General features: G+C 38.3%; 1 protein-coding gene across 3 annotated transcripts in view; it reads left to right on the top strand.

Annotated features, from left to right (window-relative positions):
- The window catches only part of TECPR2 (tectonin beta-propeller repeat containing 2), a 44,095-nt gene extending 28,296 nt beyond the window's left edge, over nt 1–15,799 (top strand). For 2 of the 3 annotated variants that reach the window (XM_040602496.1, XM_040602495.1), the window contains 3 exons: nt 12,473–12,614; nt 13,809–13,958; nt 14,225–15,799. In XM_040602496.1, the coding sequence (XP_040458430.1) occupies nt 12,473–12,614; nt 13,809–13,958; nt 14,225–14,382 (450 nt within the window). In that variant the 3' untranslated portion in view covers nt 14,383–15,799. The remainder of the gene's footprint in view (nt 1–12,472; nt 12,615–13,808; nt 13,959–14,224) is intronic. The other variant, XR_005829172.1, reaches the window with a different exon arrangement.
- Nucleotides 15,800–18,241: the final 2,442 nt, after the last annotated feature.

The raw sequence follows: 18,241 nt of genomic DNA, 5'->3' as shown, positions 1-18,241 counted from the left end.
AGCACTGGATGTGTTTGCAAACCTGATTTACGTTTTATAATGTTACAGAATTACTCTTGAAGATTTTGAAATGTGTCCTTTTGAAAGGACATATTAAGAAATAAAAGTGCATCTGTGGCAGTGGAGTTGTAATAGTTTGTTTTTTACATCGTTTGCTTTTAATTCTTCTTATCTCTCATCAGCCAATTATTAGCTCCTTCTGTGAATTTCAGGATGTAGGAGCAAAGGGCAGGGAAACAGGGGAATGAATTTATATCCCATCAGTTAGCACAGCACTGGTTAGACTTGTTCTTCTGTGCTGGGAATGTGGTCAGTCAGACCTGGAGAAATGGCACCCTGTTTTACAAAATAACGGAACAGAATGATGAATAAGTACCAATATCACTTGCAATAAGTGCTAGATGACACTGCTCATTCTTCATGGGCTGCAAGTGGATCTTTCTGATGTAAGTTGTAAGAGAGATACTTTCCCTGCTAACGGGCTAGGGCAGCCGGAAGAGGAGACTTGAGGGTATCGGTGATGATGTCTTCCTTAAAGGTAATATTCTTAAAAAGGGAGGAAAACACATGCCAGGTTGTGTTCCACTTCAACTGAGTTTACCAGGAGATAGAGAATTAAACTTGTGTAGTATCTTATGAAATATTTGTCTATCCAGGAAAACAGCCCAAAAAGCTGTTTCTCTACACTGATACTATTTTGTCTTTAAGTGTATTCTCTACTCCTCCATTGAAATAGATTAAACTGCACTGTACAAAGGTGTTTACAAGAAATTTGGATTTTCTGTGGCTCACTACTTAGCAGTGAATTCCTTATGTAGAAGGTCTATGTGGACACGGTTGAAAATCAAATCATTTCCTATTAGCTTGTCGAGGAAGCTGGGTGATGTTGCCTTCCAAAATGATAACCTTCTGATACCCAGTGCAGTGTCGTTCTCTTTCCTGTTATCTTGCCAACACCTAGCATTGCAAATTTAATGAGTCAATATGAAAGGTCAAAAATGCAAACATTGCTTGCAGAGAAGATGAAAATTTGTGGATTACATGCCCATTTTGAGACAATTCCAGCACATTAAAGCTAATTGTTAAAGTACTGAAGGAGCAGCCATTCATGCTTTTACATGCTTTTACATGCTTTTACATTCATGCTTAATGCAAATAAAAAAATACGTGACTTTTAAAATTACTTCCAAATGTTAGATTAGTGTTTGAATAACAAATATGATGGCTGAAAAGTGGACTATTCTGTGAACAATATTTGCTTATTAGCAGCACCTTACTGTTTTTGTTTTGTTTACAAAGTCCTGTAATTGACTTTGACACAGTTCATGCTGCACCACTTTTATCTTCAGAACAACTGAAATACTGTAAAAAGTATTTGTGAACAATTCAGTCATTTTCTGTTTGAAGAAGGAAATCAAAATTACCTTTCACTTGCTTTAAGTACAGGAGCATTCTCAAATAACGTAATTTAAAACCAACTATGGATATTTCATTCCCTAGTAAATGTCAGAGCCAATATGACTTGCCATATTCCAGATCTCATGACTCATGAGCAGCTTGTGAGCAGCTACAGACTCTGTTTTTATGGTGTCACTTCTTGTTAAAGGGGTGCTGCAATTGCACAGCATCCGTCTTTGCACAACTTCACAAATGTACTCAGAGACAATAGTTTAGATGAGATTTTACTCATGCTAAAATCAGTGACTCTAGTTTAAGTTCAGTCTTTGTTCTGTGATGCTGTTTGGTTTTAATCTAGATTAAGAAAGAATAATACTGATTTGTTATTCTTATCTTTGTTACTTCCTACTGCAGTATCTCTTGAGATGAAAAGTAACATTTTATGTTTTCTGCCTTCCATCTTCTTTATTTTATCCAACACTTCAGAAGTGGTTGATAACCATCATTACAATATCTTGAGCAACAGTAGTTTATATGTAGATATTTTCTGTGCTTAATCCATTCTGTTCTGCAGACTTAGAAGTCAAAAGAATTATGTAGTTAAGCAGCTTGTTGGAAGCTGCTTTCAGGACATTGACAAAGCTGATAAAAATTCTTTGATGAAATTATTTTAGTCCAGGAAATAGTAACTGGTTTTCATTTTATTGTTAATATACAGGATAGAACTAATACCTGCTGTAGCATGTCTCAATATACATTAAATTTTATTAAAAAAAGAGCAGGAAATACAAATATGATTTATGTGGATGTATGTTTCTATATGTGTGTGCCTGTGTATTTATGAAGATCTAATGCTTTTCAGATTTCTGGCCTAAAGGAATAATAACAAAAAATAAAATAGAAACTTAATATAGTCAATAAGACTAATGTGGGTGATTATGGAGTAAAAGTTGATCAAAAGTTAAAAATGTATCAAATTGCTTTCAAAGGTCCCCAGAACTTGAATGTTTGCTTGAAAAGAGTTCTTTCAACATTTCAGCTTTGACTTTTGTCACCTTTTGAAAAAGTTGCAGAGACAAAATCTGATCTTGAGAGACACTCGCTTTCTACAGTACTACTTAACATAAAAACTGGCCTTAAGAACCACCTTCTCAGATTTACATTAAGGGATCTATCAGAGAAGCAGAACTTTATTTAAGAGGAATAAAGGAAACAAAGGTCAGGACAAATATTTGTAGTGAGTGACCAGTTATCTATTGCTTGTCAATTAATTTTACTCTAAAAATAGATTAAGACATTTCATTAATCGCCATTTGCTTAATTGCTACTCTTTGTTCTTTTGTAACCGAATTTCTTCGAGAATAGGTTTGAAAAAACAATTTTGTTACATTGAGAAATCTTTTTAAATATCTACATAGCTTGTCCAAGCTGTGGAGTAAAAGGGTTTTACTTAAGGAAATGTTTGCTGTTTGGCTACTTTATAAAGCTTTCATTGATCCTTTGTATTTCCTAGAATCTCAGCAGATAAGTACTGTTTAACTTAGTTTGTCATAAAGTGGTCTCTTGCAGTATGTGCATTTCAAGTTAGAGAAACTTTTGGTTTACTACTCTTCCATAAACAATGTAGTAATTGCCTTTTAAGCAATTTCATACTTTAAGCTTGGTATCCTAGATAAGAGAAGACAGTAGAAATTCTTAGTGATCTAGGAGGAGCTATTTTTTTCTCGTGTGCATACGCACACACAAAAAAGATTAAGGCTGTTCATGCTTTCACTGTCATTCAAAATTGTTGGAACTTCGAAGCAAATGGTAGTTCAAAATATGATTTGAAATTTGGGAAATGTAGCTGTAATTCTGCAAAATAAATACATGCTAGATTTAATTTCTTTTCAATACCTTCCTTTTTCTTAATTTATGTTCACTGTAAGGAAGGTTGGCCATACCTTACAGATGAATGGTGACTGGTTAGAAATGTTTGTCATGATCACAGAATCATAGAATAATTTAGGTTGGAAAAATCCAGCAGTTAGCCTAGCACTACCAAGTCTAGCACGAAATCATGTCCCTATGCACTGCATTTACACATCTTCTAAATGCCTCCAGGGATGGTGACTCCACCATTTCCCTGGGCAGCCTGTTCTAGTGCTTGACAACCCTTTCGGTGAAGAATTTTTTCCCATTATCCAATCTAAACCTCCCCTGGAGCAACTTGGGGCCATTTTCTTTTGTCCTGTTGCTTGTTACTTGGGAGAAGAGACCAACAGCCTCCTCGCTACAACCTCCTTTTGGGTAGTTGTAGAGAGCAATAAGGTCCCCCCTGAGCCTCCTTTTCTCCAGGCTAAACAGCCCCAGTTCCTCAGCCGCTCCCTGTAAGACTTGTGCTCTGGGTCTTTCACCAGCTTCATTGCCCTTCCCTGGACACGCTCCAACACCTCAGTGTCTTTCCTGTAGCGAGGGGCCCAAAACTGAACAGAGTATTTGAGGTGCAGCCACACCAGTGCCAAGTACAGGGGGAAGCATGATCTTTGGTCTTTGTTTCCTTTCCTCTCTTTAAATAAAGTTCTGTTTACCTTACAGAATGCTTAATGCAAATTGGAGACTTTCTTTCTCTGCTATCTGCCTTCCCTTTGCATTTTCCAGTGAGATTTCTATTATTATTATTAAGGCCAGTTTTGTGTTAAGTGGTAGTTACAGGAGGAACCAGTGAGTGCTCCTCAAGATCACACTTTGCCATTATATCTTTTTTGGTAGGTGCCAAAATCAAAGCTGAAGTGTAGGAAGGGTTTGTGAAGAAACGATCTTCAAGGATTGGATGTTTGGGGCAGGGGATTTTGCTGTTGAAAATGCATCATAACTCTTACTTCAGAATCATCTGTTCTACTTGTGAACGTACTTGCCATGGAAGAGATTGGTCTCTCTAATGCGTGATCCACGTGACTGTTCTTTTCAAGCCTGTTTTCACTAACACAGACTAGCTTGCGTTACCTAGCTGCTGTAGAGACATCTGAGTTGCTATGAGTTCTACTTTGGAGTGCTAAGAACAAGGTGCAGAGGAAGCATCTTTTATTAGACCAGTTCTGCTTAGGTTGGAGAGGTAATACACTTACTAAACCTTCTGGTTATCTATAGGCCAGACTAGCTAGTGTGTTGTTCCATGTATCTTTACTCATGTGAGGCCTCCTGAAGACATGATTGTCCTGGAGGACTGCACTTTTGAAGATGATGTAGAGGAAAAACTTCAGCAGTAGTAAGAGCAGCTGTATCAAGGTGGGCTGCAGAGAAGTATAGGAGATCAAAGCTTCTGCAGCAGTGTATTTTGTTTAGCTGATTTAAATGCCATAATGTTTAAGTTCAGATGTGTGCTGTTTTTCACAGGCGTACCTTTCTTAGGAAATTGAGTTACATAAAAGGTGCTTTAGATAATGAAAAATTGCAATTCCAGCATTTTCACTAAAGTTGCTTTGTGCTGATTCTGTTGCTCAGTTCAGTGCTTATTATCTTCTTTTTTGTTCCTAGTTAAGAAAACTGCTGTCGCTATATTTCACTGTATTTTTCTGCTTTGGACTTGTAGCCTTCTGATATTTGTTTTAAAGCGTTGCTATCATCATGCTCAGAAAAGCGTGCATGTAGCCTGTCATATTAGATAGCAATTATCATCAGCACCAGAACCTTCAGATCACAAAAAGTGCACAAAGTGAGATACACCCACAAAACTGAGAAGTCGATCCTTCTGTATCCCTTTGACATATGATCTCAAGGTGGTGTATTTGCCTTTTGACAAGGCTAGCTTACACTGAACACAGAAATTGTGGAAAGGAGAACTTTCACTTTTCACGCTTCCGTTTGTTCAGTACTAGAAACATCCTCACACCTGCACTCTTCCAATGTGCCCATATTTTTTAGCTAACACAGAATTATATATTAATTATTTTCAGAGATATTATGAAATACATTTAACATTCAGTTGGGTAAATAAAGTTGTCACAGTTGTCATTGAGTTTTGAGAGTTCTTCAGAATTATTCTGTTTAAAAATAAAAAGGTAATGGTGTAAAAATTCATGGTTAAAGGATACGCATCTTGATTTAGCAAGTATGTGCCTTGATTTCAGTGGAACTGTTCCTGAGCTTGCAGGTAGTGATAGCCCGAAGTAGTTAACAAATAGGAGCTCTTGAACAGTGATTTGGAGAGACAGTCATAAAAATTACTTGTGCTAGTACAAACTAAGATTTTGGGGGAGTTTGTTTTGTTTGATTTTTCCTTAAAGCTACATCTGCATTTTCTGAATTCTGGTTAGAGCAGGTTTTTGGGGGGTTTGTGGGGGGGCTGGATCCAGTTGACAAGTTCGTAATTGGGGGCTTAGCTTGTGTGAAGTAAATCGGGGCAGCAAAGCTGGGTATATGGTCAGTGAGCCAATGCAAGTCTGCACAGAAGAAGGAGACACCCTGGGATAACTGCTGTGCACATCAGATCTTTTGACCTTGAATTAGGAGCTCGGAGGCCCCTCCCCATAATGTATTACTGTCTCCCTATTTTATGATGATGTTGTAAGCGGACAAGGTGCTGACAGCTTCTCTTTGCAGACCAGCCTAGTGATGAGCTGCCTTCCCAGGGAGCTAGAGGGCTGGGTTGTGGTCTCAGTCCTGCTCAGATGGCCCTGCCTACAGAACTGCCAAATATCTGTAGGGTGTTTGTACTATAGAACTGCCAAAGCTTTGTAGGAAGACCCTGTGTACTGCACCCAAATCTAATGAAGCTAAGAACTAAGCAAGGCCGAGAAGGTTGGACTATATATAGTCTAGTAAATTAATCATCTGTCTGGGAGGCAGTGACTTAATTTCTGATCCCTGACTCCTGGAGTAGTGTTGTTTTTATCCAGCAGTTTAACACATTGCATAGCCTTGTATTTGGGGTTCACACTTGACCTGAGACCGTACTTAGTCCAGAGCTTTAGCACTGGATGAGTACTACTAAATGAGTAGTACCTATTACATCCTGAGTGCATTTCCTGTGGCTTACAGGATATATTTTGCATGCTAACAGATTATAACTTTTCAGAATTGGTCAAGGTTGATTTGTTTAAAATTGTTTTTCACCTCCTCCCTGGGTTTGTGGGATTTTCTTTTACAGGTGTGTTGGCGCTCTCCCCCCGCCATCTGATTGTGTCAATGAATTGTAACACATAAGGGTTATATATGCATTTGTTCATGAATCAGTGCAGTAATGAAATGGGAATTTCTGTTACTATCAAAGGTGTGGCATTTTCATCACTAACATGTTAACACAGACAAACATTAAAAAGCAAAATGGCAGAAAAAGCAACAGTTTAATAACTGTTTAAAATTGTCAAAGTGAAGCAGAACTGAGGCTGAAATGAAAAACACATGGGTGTTTTTACCTTGCAAAAATGCTTTACTCTCCTCGGTAAGATTTAAGTTTCAAAAGCTAGAGAGGTGCACTTTACTGGTGTAGCCTGCATGAGAGGTTGTTTTGATGATGCTCGTTAAAGGTGTGATTTTAAAAAAACAAAACAAACTCAGAGCTTTGCTTATACAAGATTTTTATTACCACATGCTAAATTATGTGCTGCTTAATGGGAAGTTGTTGCATATAGTGTTTACTTCACAAACATTTTTGTAAAAACTTAGTTGTTCTTGACGTAGTAGTTCGATTTTTCAGTATGTTATTAGAAATACTTGTAATTACAGTTTATCTCCTACACTACAGTTCATAATCTTAGGTTTATACCTAAGTGGGACAAACCTGAGTAGGCCTGCAGTTTGTATGGTCTTTAAAGTGATTCCATTACATCTTAATTATTTTTGTAGTTGCTCATAAGGAACAGTTGTACTGCATATTTTGAAAGTATTTTATGGTTCTATTGAGCTTTATCACGGTGAGTAGTCGCATGGCTGACCTTATCTAGGTTTTGATGCTATATTTTGTCATAGTCTTTCCCATGTTTCTGCAAAAAGAACCCTTGGAATAAAAAAAATGTATAGTTGACAGAGGAGAGGTCAAGGAATTGACTCCTTGCCTTTGCCTTTTCTTCCCCGATTGTGCTAGCCATAGACTGGAGGTATCCAACTAAGACCCTTGTCTCTTTATTCACTAAAGGCATGAAGTGGGGGAAGGGGTTATGGTTTTGTTCAAGGCTTCCAAGGAAAATAGTGTTCTAGTTTTTCAGTCAATAAATAATAACCTTTTTCTGACAATTCACTGGCATCATTAATGAAGAACACGTGGCTTCCAGGAAGACTAAACATAGATTCATCTTTCCGGCCTCTGTATGTTGCCTTGAACTTCTCTGCAGAGAAAAAAGGGGCACTTAATTTAGCAAAGCTGTTCTCCTTAAAGTCTGAATGCAAAATATTCTGGTCAATACTGCTCTAATGTTGCTCATTCTTTCTTGAGGTCTCTAATGCTGAAATTGCTTTACAACCTTCATTCAAATGGAGCTCAGAAAATAATACGCAAATATTAGGCCTGTGTTAAGGAAGTGTCTCTAAGTTGCATTCTTTGTTGTTCTAGTTAATAGGGTCTGGATGTCTGTTAGCCATGAAAATAGTCAGATTAGTCTGATATACAGATGCTCAACAGTGTGAGAAGGACTCTGATCTGACCTTACAGCCTGGCCTGGACCAGGTGTTTCTGATTTGTCTTTTGGAGGTGAGGAGAACATTTGTGCTGCTTGTAGCCACCAGCCTATTATAAAAAGGATTGGGCTCGGGCAGCCTAAGAATGTTATGCTTAGCGTTCCTCATCCTGGATATTTGCAGTAGAACAGAGATAATGGAAGTTTGCTGGTACATGGACTCTGTGCTCCTGAAAAGTGACGTGGAAAATGTTCCTGATGCCTTTTATGTGTGCGTGTGTGTTTGTCCTTCCCACTTTAACAAGGAAGTTGAACCATTGTGTTTTGGGTTCAGTTGTGACTGAAGTAGTTACAGTAAGACAAAACTTCTGAGTAATAGGTTGGGGGAGGTGGGGAATGCATTAGTTTTTACTTGGAATTTTGTTTGATACTATTTAAACTAAGTTCTTACACTGAAGCTTACTTCTCTGTGGTTTGCAGAAAGGAAGGAAATTACTTGCACAGAATTATAAAGCTAATGGACAACTTTATAACTTAAATATGCTTAGCATAGACACTATTTCTTGGTCTCATTTAATAATTGTTGGTTAAATGCTTCCTTTTAGTTTACTTTGTTTTATCAGCATTGTTTTCTCATCAGACATGTGGGTACTTCATTATTTTTATTTGTAGCAGATAACAAAGATATCCACAGGTCTTAGTATGTAGTTTTAAATGTTGAAAAGTACATACTCCATGTGTGTTGCAGACCATGGATGTAATGGGAGCTCCTCAGTATCAAGGGATGGAGTGACTCAGGTTTTTGTAGCTGAGGTACAAGACCAGGGGGCAGAAGGATCTTTGTTCTGTTCTTGGCTAAAACAGTTGGTCTCCTGAGATTTATTTTTTTCTTTTGAGTTAAAAAAGGAAAACAATGTTTTACCATTTTGTGTCAGATAACACTGAACCCATTAATGTTCCATAACAAGTAGGTCTCTCACAGATGAGTACTGTGGATAAACCTATAAACAGAGTTTGGTGTGTCAGGGTCTGAGAAAGAAGGCTGAGAGACTCCTTAAAATTCCAAACTCTTGAGTAAATTATAAATATGACATATTTCGCAGTCAAGGTGTGTAAGCCTCATGAATGCTATTTGAAGTTAAACCAGCTGAGAAAAGGCTATGCTGAAATAATTTATTAATTTTCATGGTTATCAGTCTCTGTTATCAGCAGATTTATAAATTTGCACAGGTATCTCTCTTCACTGCTGTGAGAGGACTCTAATTACTGCAGCTGTAGAGATCTGTTTCCTGTTATATAGATTATAAAATACTTAAAAGCACGCTTATGGTAATTAAAACTTATTGAAAATGAGGGATAGCCGAGATGTTGTCAGTATGATTGTTCCAAAAAATGGTCCGTTATGCCAAGAAAAATTTAAATTACTTTTATCTACCCTATTGTGATAGCCACAAGAACGCCTTTTTGTTGTAGATGGCTGCTTTCTGGGTAAGAAAAAACAAAAACAAAACCCCAGAGGTAAAACTTGTGCAACAGGCTCTAAGAATTGCCTGTACTTGTTTCCCAATGTCTTGTCACCGTTTTGCGCCAAAGCTGCTGTATGTAATTGCATCACTAGCTGTTCTGTCAGTTGTGTCCTTTACTATGTCACAGCAGAAAGCTGCAGTGGGGGTGTGGGGTGTGGCAGTGCCTGTTAAGAGCATTGAAAGCTGCCAACAGTGTATTGCCTGGATGCTTCATAATGAGGGTGAGGAGGAGGATTGTTTTGTTGATGCAAGTTTATCAGAAAGAGCTAAGTAGCTTGAAAAAGGAAGAGAAACTGAAAGTGAAAACCCCAGAGAGCCAGGGAAACTTAAGAGGGAAACAGGATCTTGCTTAGAAAACAAATAATAAGAATAATTTTTGGCCAAGCTTGTAGAGATTTTACTTTGGATTTGATAATTTCCATTTGTTTCTTAGGTACATTGGTGCTGCAGAATAGGGTAGAGGTAATTGTTTTGGTTATAGTTGAGCCTGCAGTGGTGCCAGAAGCAATCTAGCTCAGCATCATGCAACTCCTTTCATGCTACTCCTTTGGGGTGTTTTGTCTGCTTTTCTTAGCTTCCACTACCTATAAATCTGTAGTAATTAAGCTCTTTTGTAATTAAAAAGTAATTAACCCTTTTTGACATCTTTATGGATGTTCTTGGCTGGCTGCTTGGCCAGCTCCATTTTACCTATTCCAGATGATCTCAAGAAAAGAAAGACCAGCGGGTGCTCCTCATCATACCAGCCGTTTTCCTTCCTCAAAGCTCATGCTTAGGTGCCAGGTGTAGGCACTGAGTAAGTCTTTCTGGATGGAAATACTTCTCCAATTCTTTCTCAGGGAATTCTTTTCTAGATGACAGAAGAGAGGAATGGAATCCTGATGGAAAGCAAGGTGCACAAATCCCAGCAGTCCAGTAACAGGTCATACCAAGCTGTTTGGCACAATTTGGAAAGGTCTGTAGTTGGAACATGAAGTGTGTTGCAGAGGTAGAGCATAAGCAGACACACTGGCAATTTGTGGTTGTGAAGGAAATAGGGGAAGAGTGGCAAAAAGTCCTAAAAAGGAGGAAGAGGTGACTGGTAGAGGAACATTGTGGGGACAAGGGGATAAATGGATTTAAAAGAGAAAAAAGGCAAAGATCTCCTGCTAGTGCAGTAATTCAGTCTGCACAAGCTATTCATTGCACTGCTCCCTTGAAAACATTGGACTATAAGAGCAGAAATATGGAGAGGGGTTGTGATGAAGCTGGAAGCAGCACAGTAGTGAGGCACACCCCAAGACCATGGTGTGGGGAGGTGAGCAGGGTGAATAGAAAGAAGTAAGAACTTAAGTAGCCAAAGAAAGAAGCAAATAAAAATGGAGGGGAGACACAGGAACAGGGCCAGGACTAAGGATCATTTCCAGTGACAAGGCAGCAAGATCAGAGGGGAGAGTTGTATGGGGTTTTGGGGTGGCTTTTTTTGTTGTGGTTTGGATTGATTTTTTGCTTAGTTGGTTTTGGGTTTGTTTGCAGGTTTTGCATTGTTTTTTTCCTTTGGTTGGTTTTGATAGTGGGTTTTTGTGCTGTACCGTAGTTCAATACCGGTTTGAAAGTAGCTAGGCAGTTACATATTCTATGTAACTAACTCTTACTGTAGTGTTCAAACTGCAGCCATTGTGAATTTACTGAGACCAGAGGTAAACACTTCACCAAGCCTCTACCAGCCTCAAGCTTCCAATGGAGGGCAAGTACCTAATGAGAGCAGAAACACGAGAATACAGTATGTCAAAGGCCTTGCAGCCTGATTAGGCAGGACTGATTTGGTGATGCAAGTTGAGCTTGGTTATAGCTGGGTCAGACATGTCAGCACCCAAACTGTAAAAGCAAAACTAAAGCAGGTAACTTTTATGTACACAGAAGGCCCATCTGGGACTGGGTTGTGTGCTCATATATACATGCACATTATGCTTCTGTATTCTTAGTTTTTTACATGCGAAACGCTGCTTGCTCTTCTGTTTATCACACTGGAAATGCACCTTGTGCCTATGCGGCTAACACAAGAAATACAGTGCTTTGTGAGGTGGTGTTGTATTTCAGGGCATCTTACTATTTTCTTCAGTGCCTTTTTTAGGCTGATGTAGAGAAAAAAAGTATTGTTATTATTATCTGTGTTTTATTTAACATACATGTTTTGCAGGATATTTGCATTCACTAAGTTTGTTGACTGATGTGTTTTGCTACAGAATCACTATGTTTATGATGTCCGTAGCTGTTCTGGTCAGTAACACTGATTTTAAACAGTAGTTAAGGCAAACCTCCATAGAAGCAGGACAGAATAAGGACTTGCCTGGGAGCAGAATGCAGAGTGTGTTTCACTTGGGTTTGCCAGCAGATTGTGCTGTGGATATTGACCTGCAGGTGTGACTGCTCCAGTGCTGTGGTGGTCTGCAATGAGTTCCATGGTTGTATTCCTGTAGAATGGACTATAGGGAAGAATGATCATTTCATTGCAAACAGGAGACATCCAGACTGTAAAAATGTACTGCTTGTATATGTTTAGATATGAAGTGCAGAGTTAATTATGTTAGACAAACTTTCAGGAAGGCAAGAGAAAAATACTGCACTTCATGCATTACAGTGGAAGAGTTCCCTCTTCAACTTGCAATTGAAATTGTACCTAATTGGTATAACAGTGATTAAGCAAATACTAATATTATTAGACTCGGATGCTGAACATTAAATATTAATATGTTTATCAGTAACTTTGGGTGACATTCATTCATGTCCCTTTTCTGTTTAGGAAGGGATTGATTTTTTGGAAAACTGAGAATTTTGTACAATGACAAATAATGTTCAGTTATGATTTCTTCCTGTCTTTAGTATCCGGTAAATATTTTACTTCTCTTGGGTACTTCTATGAAGCACAAATGATACAATAGTACAAAGTTTAAATACTGTGCTTAATTTTTATAGCCAGTAGGAATCAACTTGGTCAGCATTCATTCAAGTCCAAATGATCAGATGTTGTGGGCAATTGATAACAAATGGAATGTCCATGTACGAGTTGGAATTACAGATGAAATGCCTGTAGGCACTGACTGGGAGCATGTACCAGGTAAAATGTAATGCATCAGTTCCTTGTTCTTTCTGCCATTTTCTCAGTGTTGTTTTTTGGGGAGTTTTTTGGATAGCAATGCTTAAATAAAACATTTTTCTCAGCAACTAAGTGGGCTTATTTATAAAGATGACCTTGGTTTTACTTGAAAACACTATGTTGTTAACTGAAGAGAAATCTGATTTTTGTGATGAATTTCTGTTTGTTATTAATTCAGTGGCAGCAGCATGAAATAAGTGGTACGGTTCCCTTTCAGTTAGAACTAAAGCAGTATTCCGAAGCAATAGAAAACTACTGTGCTATGTAGTTTTGTATTTAAATGTGATATGACATACGGTTCCTATCTAGATGTGGCTAACAAAAACTTAATGCTATTCTGCACATTGTGCACACTATTAATCCTATGTGCTGGATGCATTCTGGATTAGGTAATTACATTTTTGCCTTGCCTGTAAATAAAACTTGAAACTTGATTTTAGTTGTTTTTTTCTAAATAACTTGTGTATTAATACTATCTGCTTTTAAAGTATTTTTTCACTGCATAAATGCATGGCACTTAGTTGTGAAATAATTGCCTTCTTGTGAAGAAGGGGAGAAAAAAAAAAAAAAAAGACAATGTCCATGATGTTAACCATTTTTAGAGAAACTAAAGTTATAACTGTTGGGTTATTCCCCATGTGGTAGTAAAATAAATCGGAGGCTCCAAAAGTATGTTATGAAAGTCCTCTAATTGGTTGTTGCTTGTGGCTGTGCCCACATAACAAAACATTATCCACAGTCTGATACACTTATGGTCAGTAGGTGCAGTGAGTACAAAATCTGCAATTAAAAATCTTTTTTTTGTTCACCAGTGTTTCATGTGCTGCAAGTGGCCTACTTTCTGATATTCTGCTGTTCACAGGGCCAGAAGCTCAGATTTGAACAGCGTCTACTCTGTTCAACTCCCCGGAAGTCAGTGGAAGGAAATAGGAGGTCCTAAATTGCCCTTTGGCCCATCCTTTCGTAGAAAGCCTCTTGGAAAACTAGCTATTTCTTTGTGCCTTTTATAATGGAGAGTTTTCCTCCAGTATTAGTATAAAAATACATAAAAACTGTTACAGTCTTGCTGTCTTCTCTTAGTAAACTTTTCTGCAGGTGTATTTAGTACATAAGAAAGCCTGTGTTTATACCCTCTTCACATCCAATTATCTTTAGGTTTGCAGGCTTGTCAGCTGGCTATAAGTACAAGGACTGTTTGGGCACGCTGTCCTAATGGAGATGTAGCTCGTCGATATGGCATTACTGACAAGAATCCAGCAGGAGACTACTGGAAGAAGATTCCTGGGAATGTCTCACGTTTAACAGGTAGGTTGGTTCTGCATGACAGTCCAAAATACTGTGATGACTGCTTTGACTTCTGCCTGGTGGTGCTCCAGCTGACCATCTGCAGGGAGCGCTGCGCGCTCTGTGTGCTTTGTGGAATGTGGGAGTTTCATCAAGGGTGCCTTTATCACATTAGTAAAAATCTTCTCTAGATATAATTAGGAAAAGAGATCCAAATGTTATTTATTTCATGTTTATAATTGGAACCTGCTACCTTAATTAAAAGATGGATAATTTGTGCTTTGCAGTGACCCCTCTAGATGAACTGTGGGCAATCAGTACTTCAGGATCCCTTCTCCAGCGCCTCACTAAGACCTTTAGCCATTCCCATAGTTTGCAGAAAAATAACGACACTTCTGTTCTGCTTCACCCTGACGACTTTGAAGATGAATGGGAAGTGATATGAAGTTTCTTGAGCTTGTGAAGCAGTGAAAAACACAGGAGGACAGAATTTCTGTAATGTATGTACAGAATATTGGATCTAAAAGCCACTCATATTGGACCTGTGATATTAGCACTTTTGTATTGAAAACCTGACCTGTTAAATAGCCCCCAAGCTGTGAGTTCTGATGTTTGTTCCATTATCTCTTGGGAGACTCTTTAGGTGTGGCATACTGCAATTGTTATACCGTACTACTGTAGAAGCTCCTTTGGAAATACAACTTTTAAGTTAATCTTACTAGCAATGAAAGTGACTACTTCATAACAGCATGCACACTAATACATGTGTACTTAATTTTGAGAAGGAATTCTGTTGCATTAAATATTTCTCTACAGCAGAAACATTAAGCATTTCTCAATTTCTTCTTGTACTTGGAACCCCAAACTGCTGGGAATGCTCTCCGACTATCGTACATATATTTAGAATTATTTTCCCTTGCAGCATGGAGGAAAATATGGCAAAGTATTTTCTTAGTAAGATCTCAGAACATAATGATTACATGGCATTGGTGTTGAAATGAACTTAGTTTGATCCATTTCCATATAAATGCCTGCAAGCCTATACCAACCTTCCATTTCTAGAAATTTGGTTCATAATTTGGCTTCATTCACAAGGGAGAAGTTTGGATTACACCTAATATCAAAAGGAATTTTGCTCATTTCACACAGCCGTCAGGAGGCTGACAGTTTTGGGGGGGTGAGTCCCACTATGGAATAGGAAGAAGTTGCATGTTGGGTTTGTAGTACAAAGCAGGAATGTACAAGGCAGCTTTCGTAATTCTGGTTGTGCTATATTTGTGCCTCCAGCCAGTGCTTTAACGTTTGGACTCAAATTGTTTTGAGTACCAAACTTAGATGTAGTAAAAGAAAAAATGGTAATTGATAGAATTACCTATATATCCCGTTAAAAATTGTGATATTGTGAGAAAATACTTAACAATATTCTGATTTTTAGCTATGTTAGCTAAATTTTGAAGTGTCTTATGCTTAACAGATGTTGCAACAGAGGTGTGTGATGAACTGGGAAGTAACGAGTTAATAATTGCCATTTATTTTTCTTTAAACTAAATCTCCTTTGAAAGATACCTCATCCTTTTTAAGCAATAGAACTACAGATGAGAGAACCTGAGTTCAGTATGTAGGTGGAGGAGTTATTTTGTGTTCATTCTAAGCTTGTAAATCGTCAGGATGTTTTAAGCAGCTGCTAACCAATACTGTAAGAGAGCCAGCTTCAGAAAAGGCCAGAAGTTGAAAAGTGGGGATGTTTCTGTTTTGAGAACTTAATATATACAGAAAAGGATGTGTTTTCTTTTTAACCTGTGTTCTCTTCCAGAATAATCCATGCGTTTACTGCACTAAACTTGGAACAAACATGGTGCAAGGTGAGAATGTGAATCGGTGGAGAGAGAACCAAGTTATGTGGCTTATTTTTTTGGTAGCACTTGTGATATTGGCTGTCAGTTCTCAGTCTGATCTTTCAGTCTTACAGGGAGGACAGATTTGTTTCCCTTTTACAGGTGATATGTTTGCTTCATTGCTATCTCATCCATGTATGGAGATTACCCCACAGGGTTTTTTTAGCCTGTCTGGCAGTAGATGTAATGGAATCAGCTTGTGAAGTAACCCAGTCTGTTTTATGCAAGCATAGCTTGGTATCTTGAGGACCCCAAAGAAGCTGAAATTCAGCCTAAAAAGTATCTTGTGGCAGCTTCTGAGTCAATGACTTTGGAGAAGGGACATGAGTACTTCTCTGTGCCCTGCCAAGCACCAGATGCTCAAGTACAATGGCATTATTTAATAGTGACACTTTTGTATTACATTTTTCAAAGTTATCTTAGCAATGGCTTGAGCTTGCTAGTTGTTTATTTACTGTATAATACTGTACCTTGCTATGGTCATTAATATTAAATTGGTGTCAAGAGCTCTTACCATACTACTTTTTAGGGTAGTTTTAATGAAATTAGGATGGGGTTTTTACTTTTATTTCTGTATTTAGGTTTTGTTTGTGCTTTGAGACAAGTGCAATAAACTAGATTTTTAAGAAATAAATTACTGTGGTAAGACTCATCTGTTGTATGATTCACAAGAGAGTTTTCTGTGTCTGGAAATTGTCCTGATGCAGCAGACATGCTTAATAAGCCCCTCCCCTGCTGTTATCCCAGACAATATGGTAATGACAATGTAAGCACCCGGATATTGTGAAGTTTACTTCATATGGTTTTTAAGTGGTGACTGATGTGTCAAACCAACAAAATGGTCTTCTTCCAAGCAAAGACAATTGAACACTTCTCATATTTGAATATTAAGCATATTGCCTGCATATTAAGATGGCGTTGCTGTAATAGAAGTAAACAAATTTATTTCCTTGCATGCTAGACAAAAATGGCACTTGAATGTTTAATATTTTAGCTTTCAGTGAAGGGTATGTCTGTGCAGTCGCAGCTAGAAAGTGTTCAGGCAGAAAATAGGTGATTGTACCATGCGCTGTAACTGCACCCTTCCTTGCATTTAAAAATATCTCAGCTCATCTGAAGATTTCCTGAGTTTCTGGCCTTTAACTGGAACCAGAGAGTACCTTGGCTTCACTCACTTCCCAGGGGGCAGAACTGTTTCCTGATGGAGTTGGGACCTCGCTAACTTCACACAAGAAAGCATAACAATGGTTAATGATGCTTCTGACACTTAAACCCGCTTCCAGCCACAGGAATCCTGTTTGGATTCAGGTGGCAATGTCCTTGCTAATTATCATAGCTTTTATCTTGACAAACCGGCTCAGCTGCTTCTGCTGGCTCCTGCAGGGAGATGGTAGGCTCCTTGCAGCAGCAGCCTCTTGCTGTTAGGCCGGAGTAATCTTTATGTCGAAGCTTAAGGAAGTTCAGGTGACTGGATGAGTTGGTGTGAAACAGCCATCTGGGATATCTACGCAACCCTTGTTCTTCGTCTTGCAGAAATAAAAAGGAATAGGATCATGTTAAATGGTGCAAAGAAAATCTTTCACTACCAAGTGTCAACAAAGTAAGTGAATTGCTTAAGTAAGATAGTAGAACTACTGTTAAGAAACACTGCTGCCACTAAGAAAATGATAAAGAGAAACACTTAATTATGGACTTGGGTCATTGTCTAAACATAGCTTTATTTATACACGTAGAAAGAGTCACATTTATTCCAAACTCTTTGAACCTGTACAAAGAGCTTCTTTGATGCAATGGGCAAGAACCCCCCCCTTCGTCATTACACACACAGGTGAATGTCAGGTCTGAAGCCCCTAACTCCTCTACATTACTTCTCAATAGATGAGTCTTGTCAAGTATCTCGAAGGCGCTTGTGGGTTATTTCAGACTAGCATGGCATTCTGGCTTGTCTTTTTGCTTCTCTCTTAACATTCCCTTTAATGAGTGAGCTATTACTAGTTGTTTCTGCTGCAGTTCTTGCTACATTTCAAGGAACAACCTTGGCACAACTTTCAGTGAATGCTGTTCTCAGTGTAAAGGCTTGAAATTCAAGTGCCTGTATGCCTATGGCTTTGCCTTGTTATTTAGCTATTAGAAAAGCATAAATTCTGAATGAAGATATGGAGATCTCCTCATTACTTTGGTGAAAAATTTCTGGTCTTCAGTTTTTACATTAACCAGCCCTGTCTTTATCCCACCCCTACCATCAGGACTAGAGAGATAAGATCTGCATTGAGGATTTCTAGCTGCAAAATGTGAGATGCAAGCTTTATTCCTCTTGCAGCCTTCCTGAAAGTGAAAGTTGCATGTTGGAAATAGTATTATGGTGGCAGGTAGCCAGCAGGTTGATGTATCCCTTGGCAAACAAAGTAG

This window comes from Falco naumanni, chromosome 7 (genome assembly GCF_017639655.2).
Source record: "Falco naumanni isolate bFalNau1 chromosome 7, bFalNau1.pat, whole genome shotgun sequence".
Classification (NCBI taxonomy): domain Eukaryota; kingdom Metazoa; phylum Chordata; class Aves; order Falconiformes; family Falconidae; genus Falco; species Falco naumanni.
Note: the sequence above shows the minus strand (reverse complement) of the source record. Positions and strands in the feature narration are given on the sequence as shown.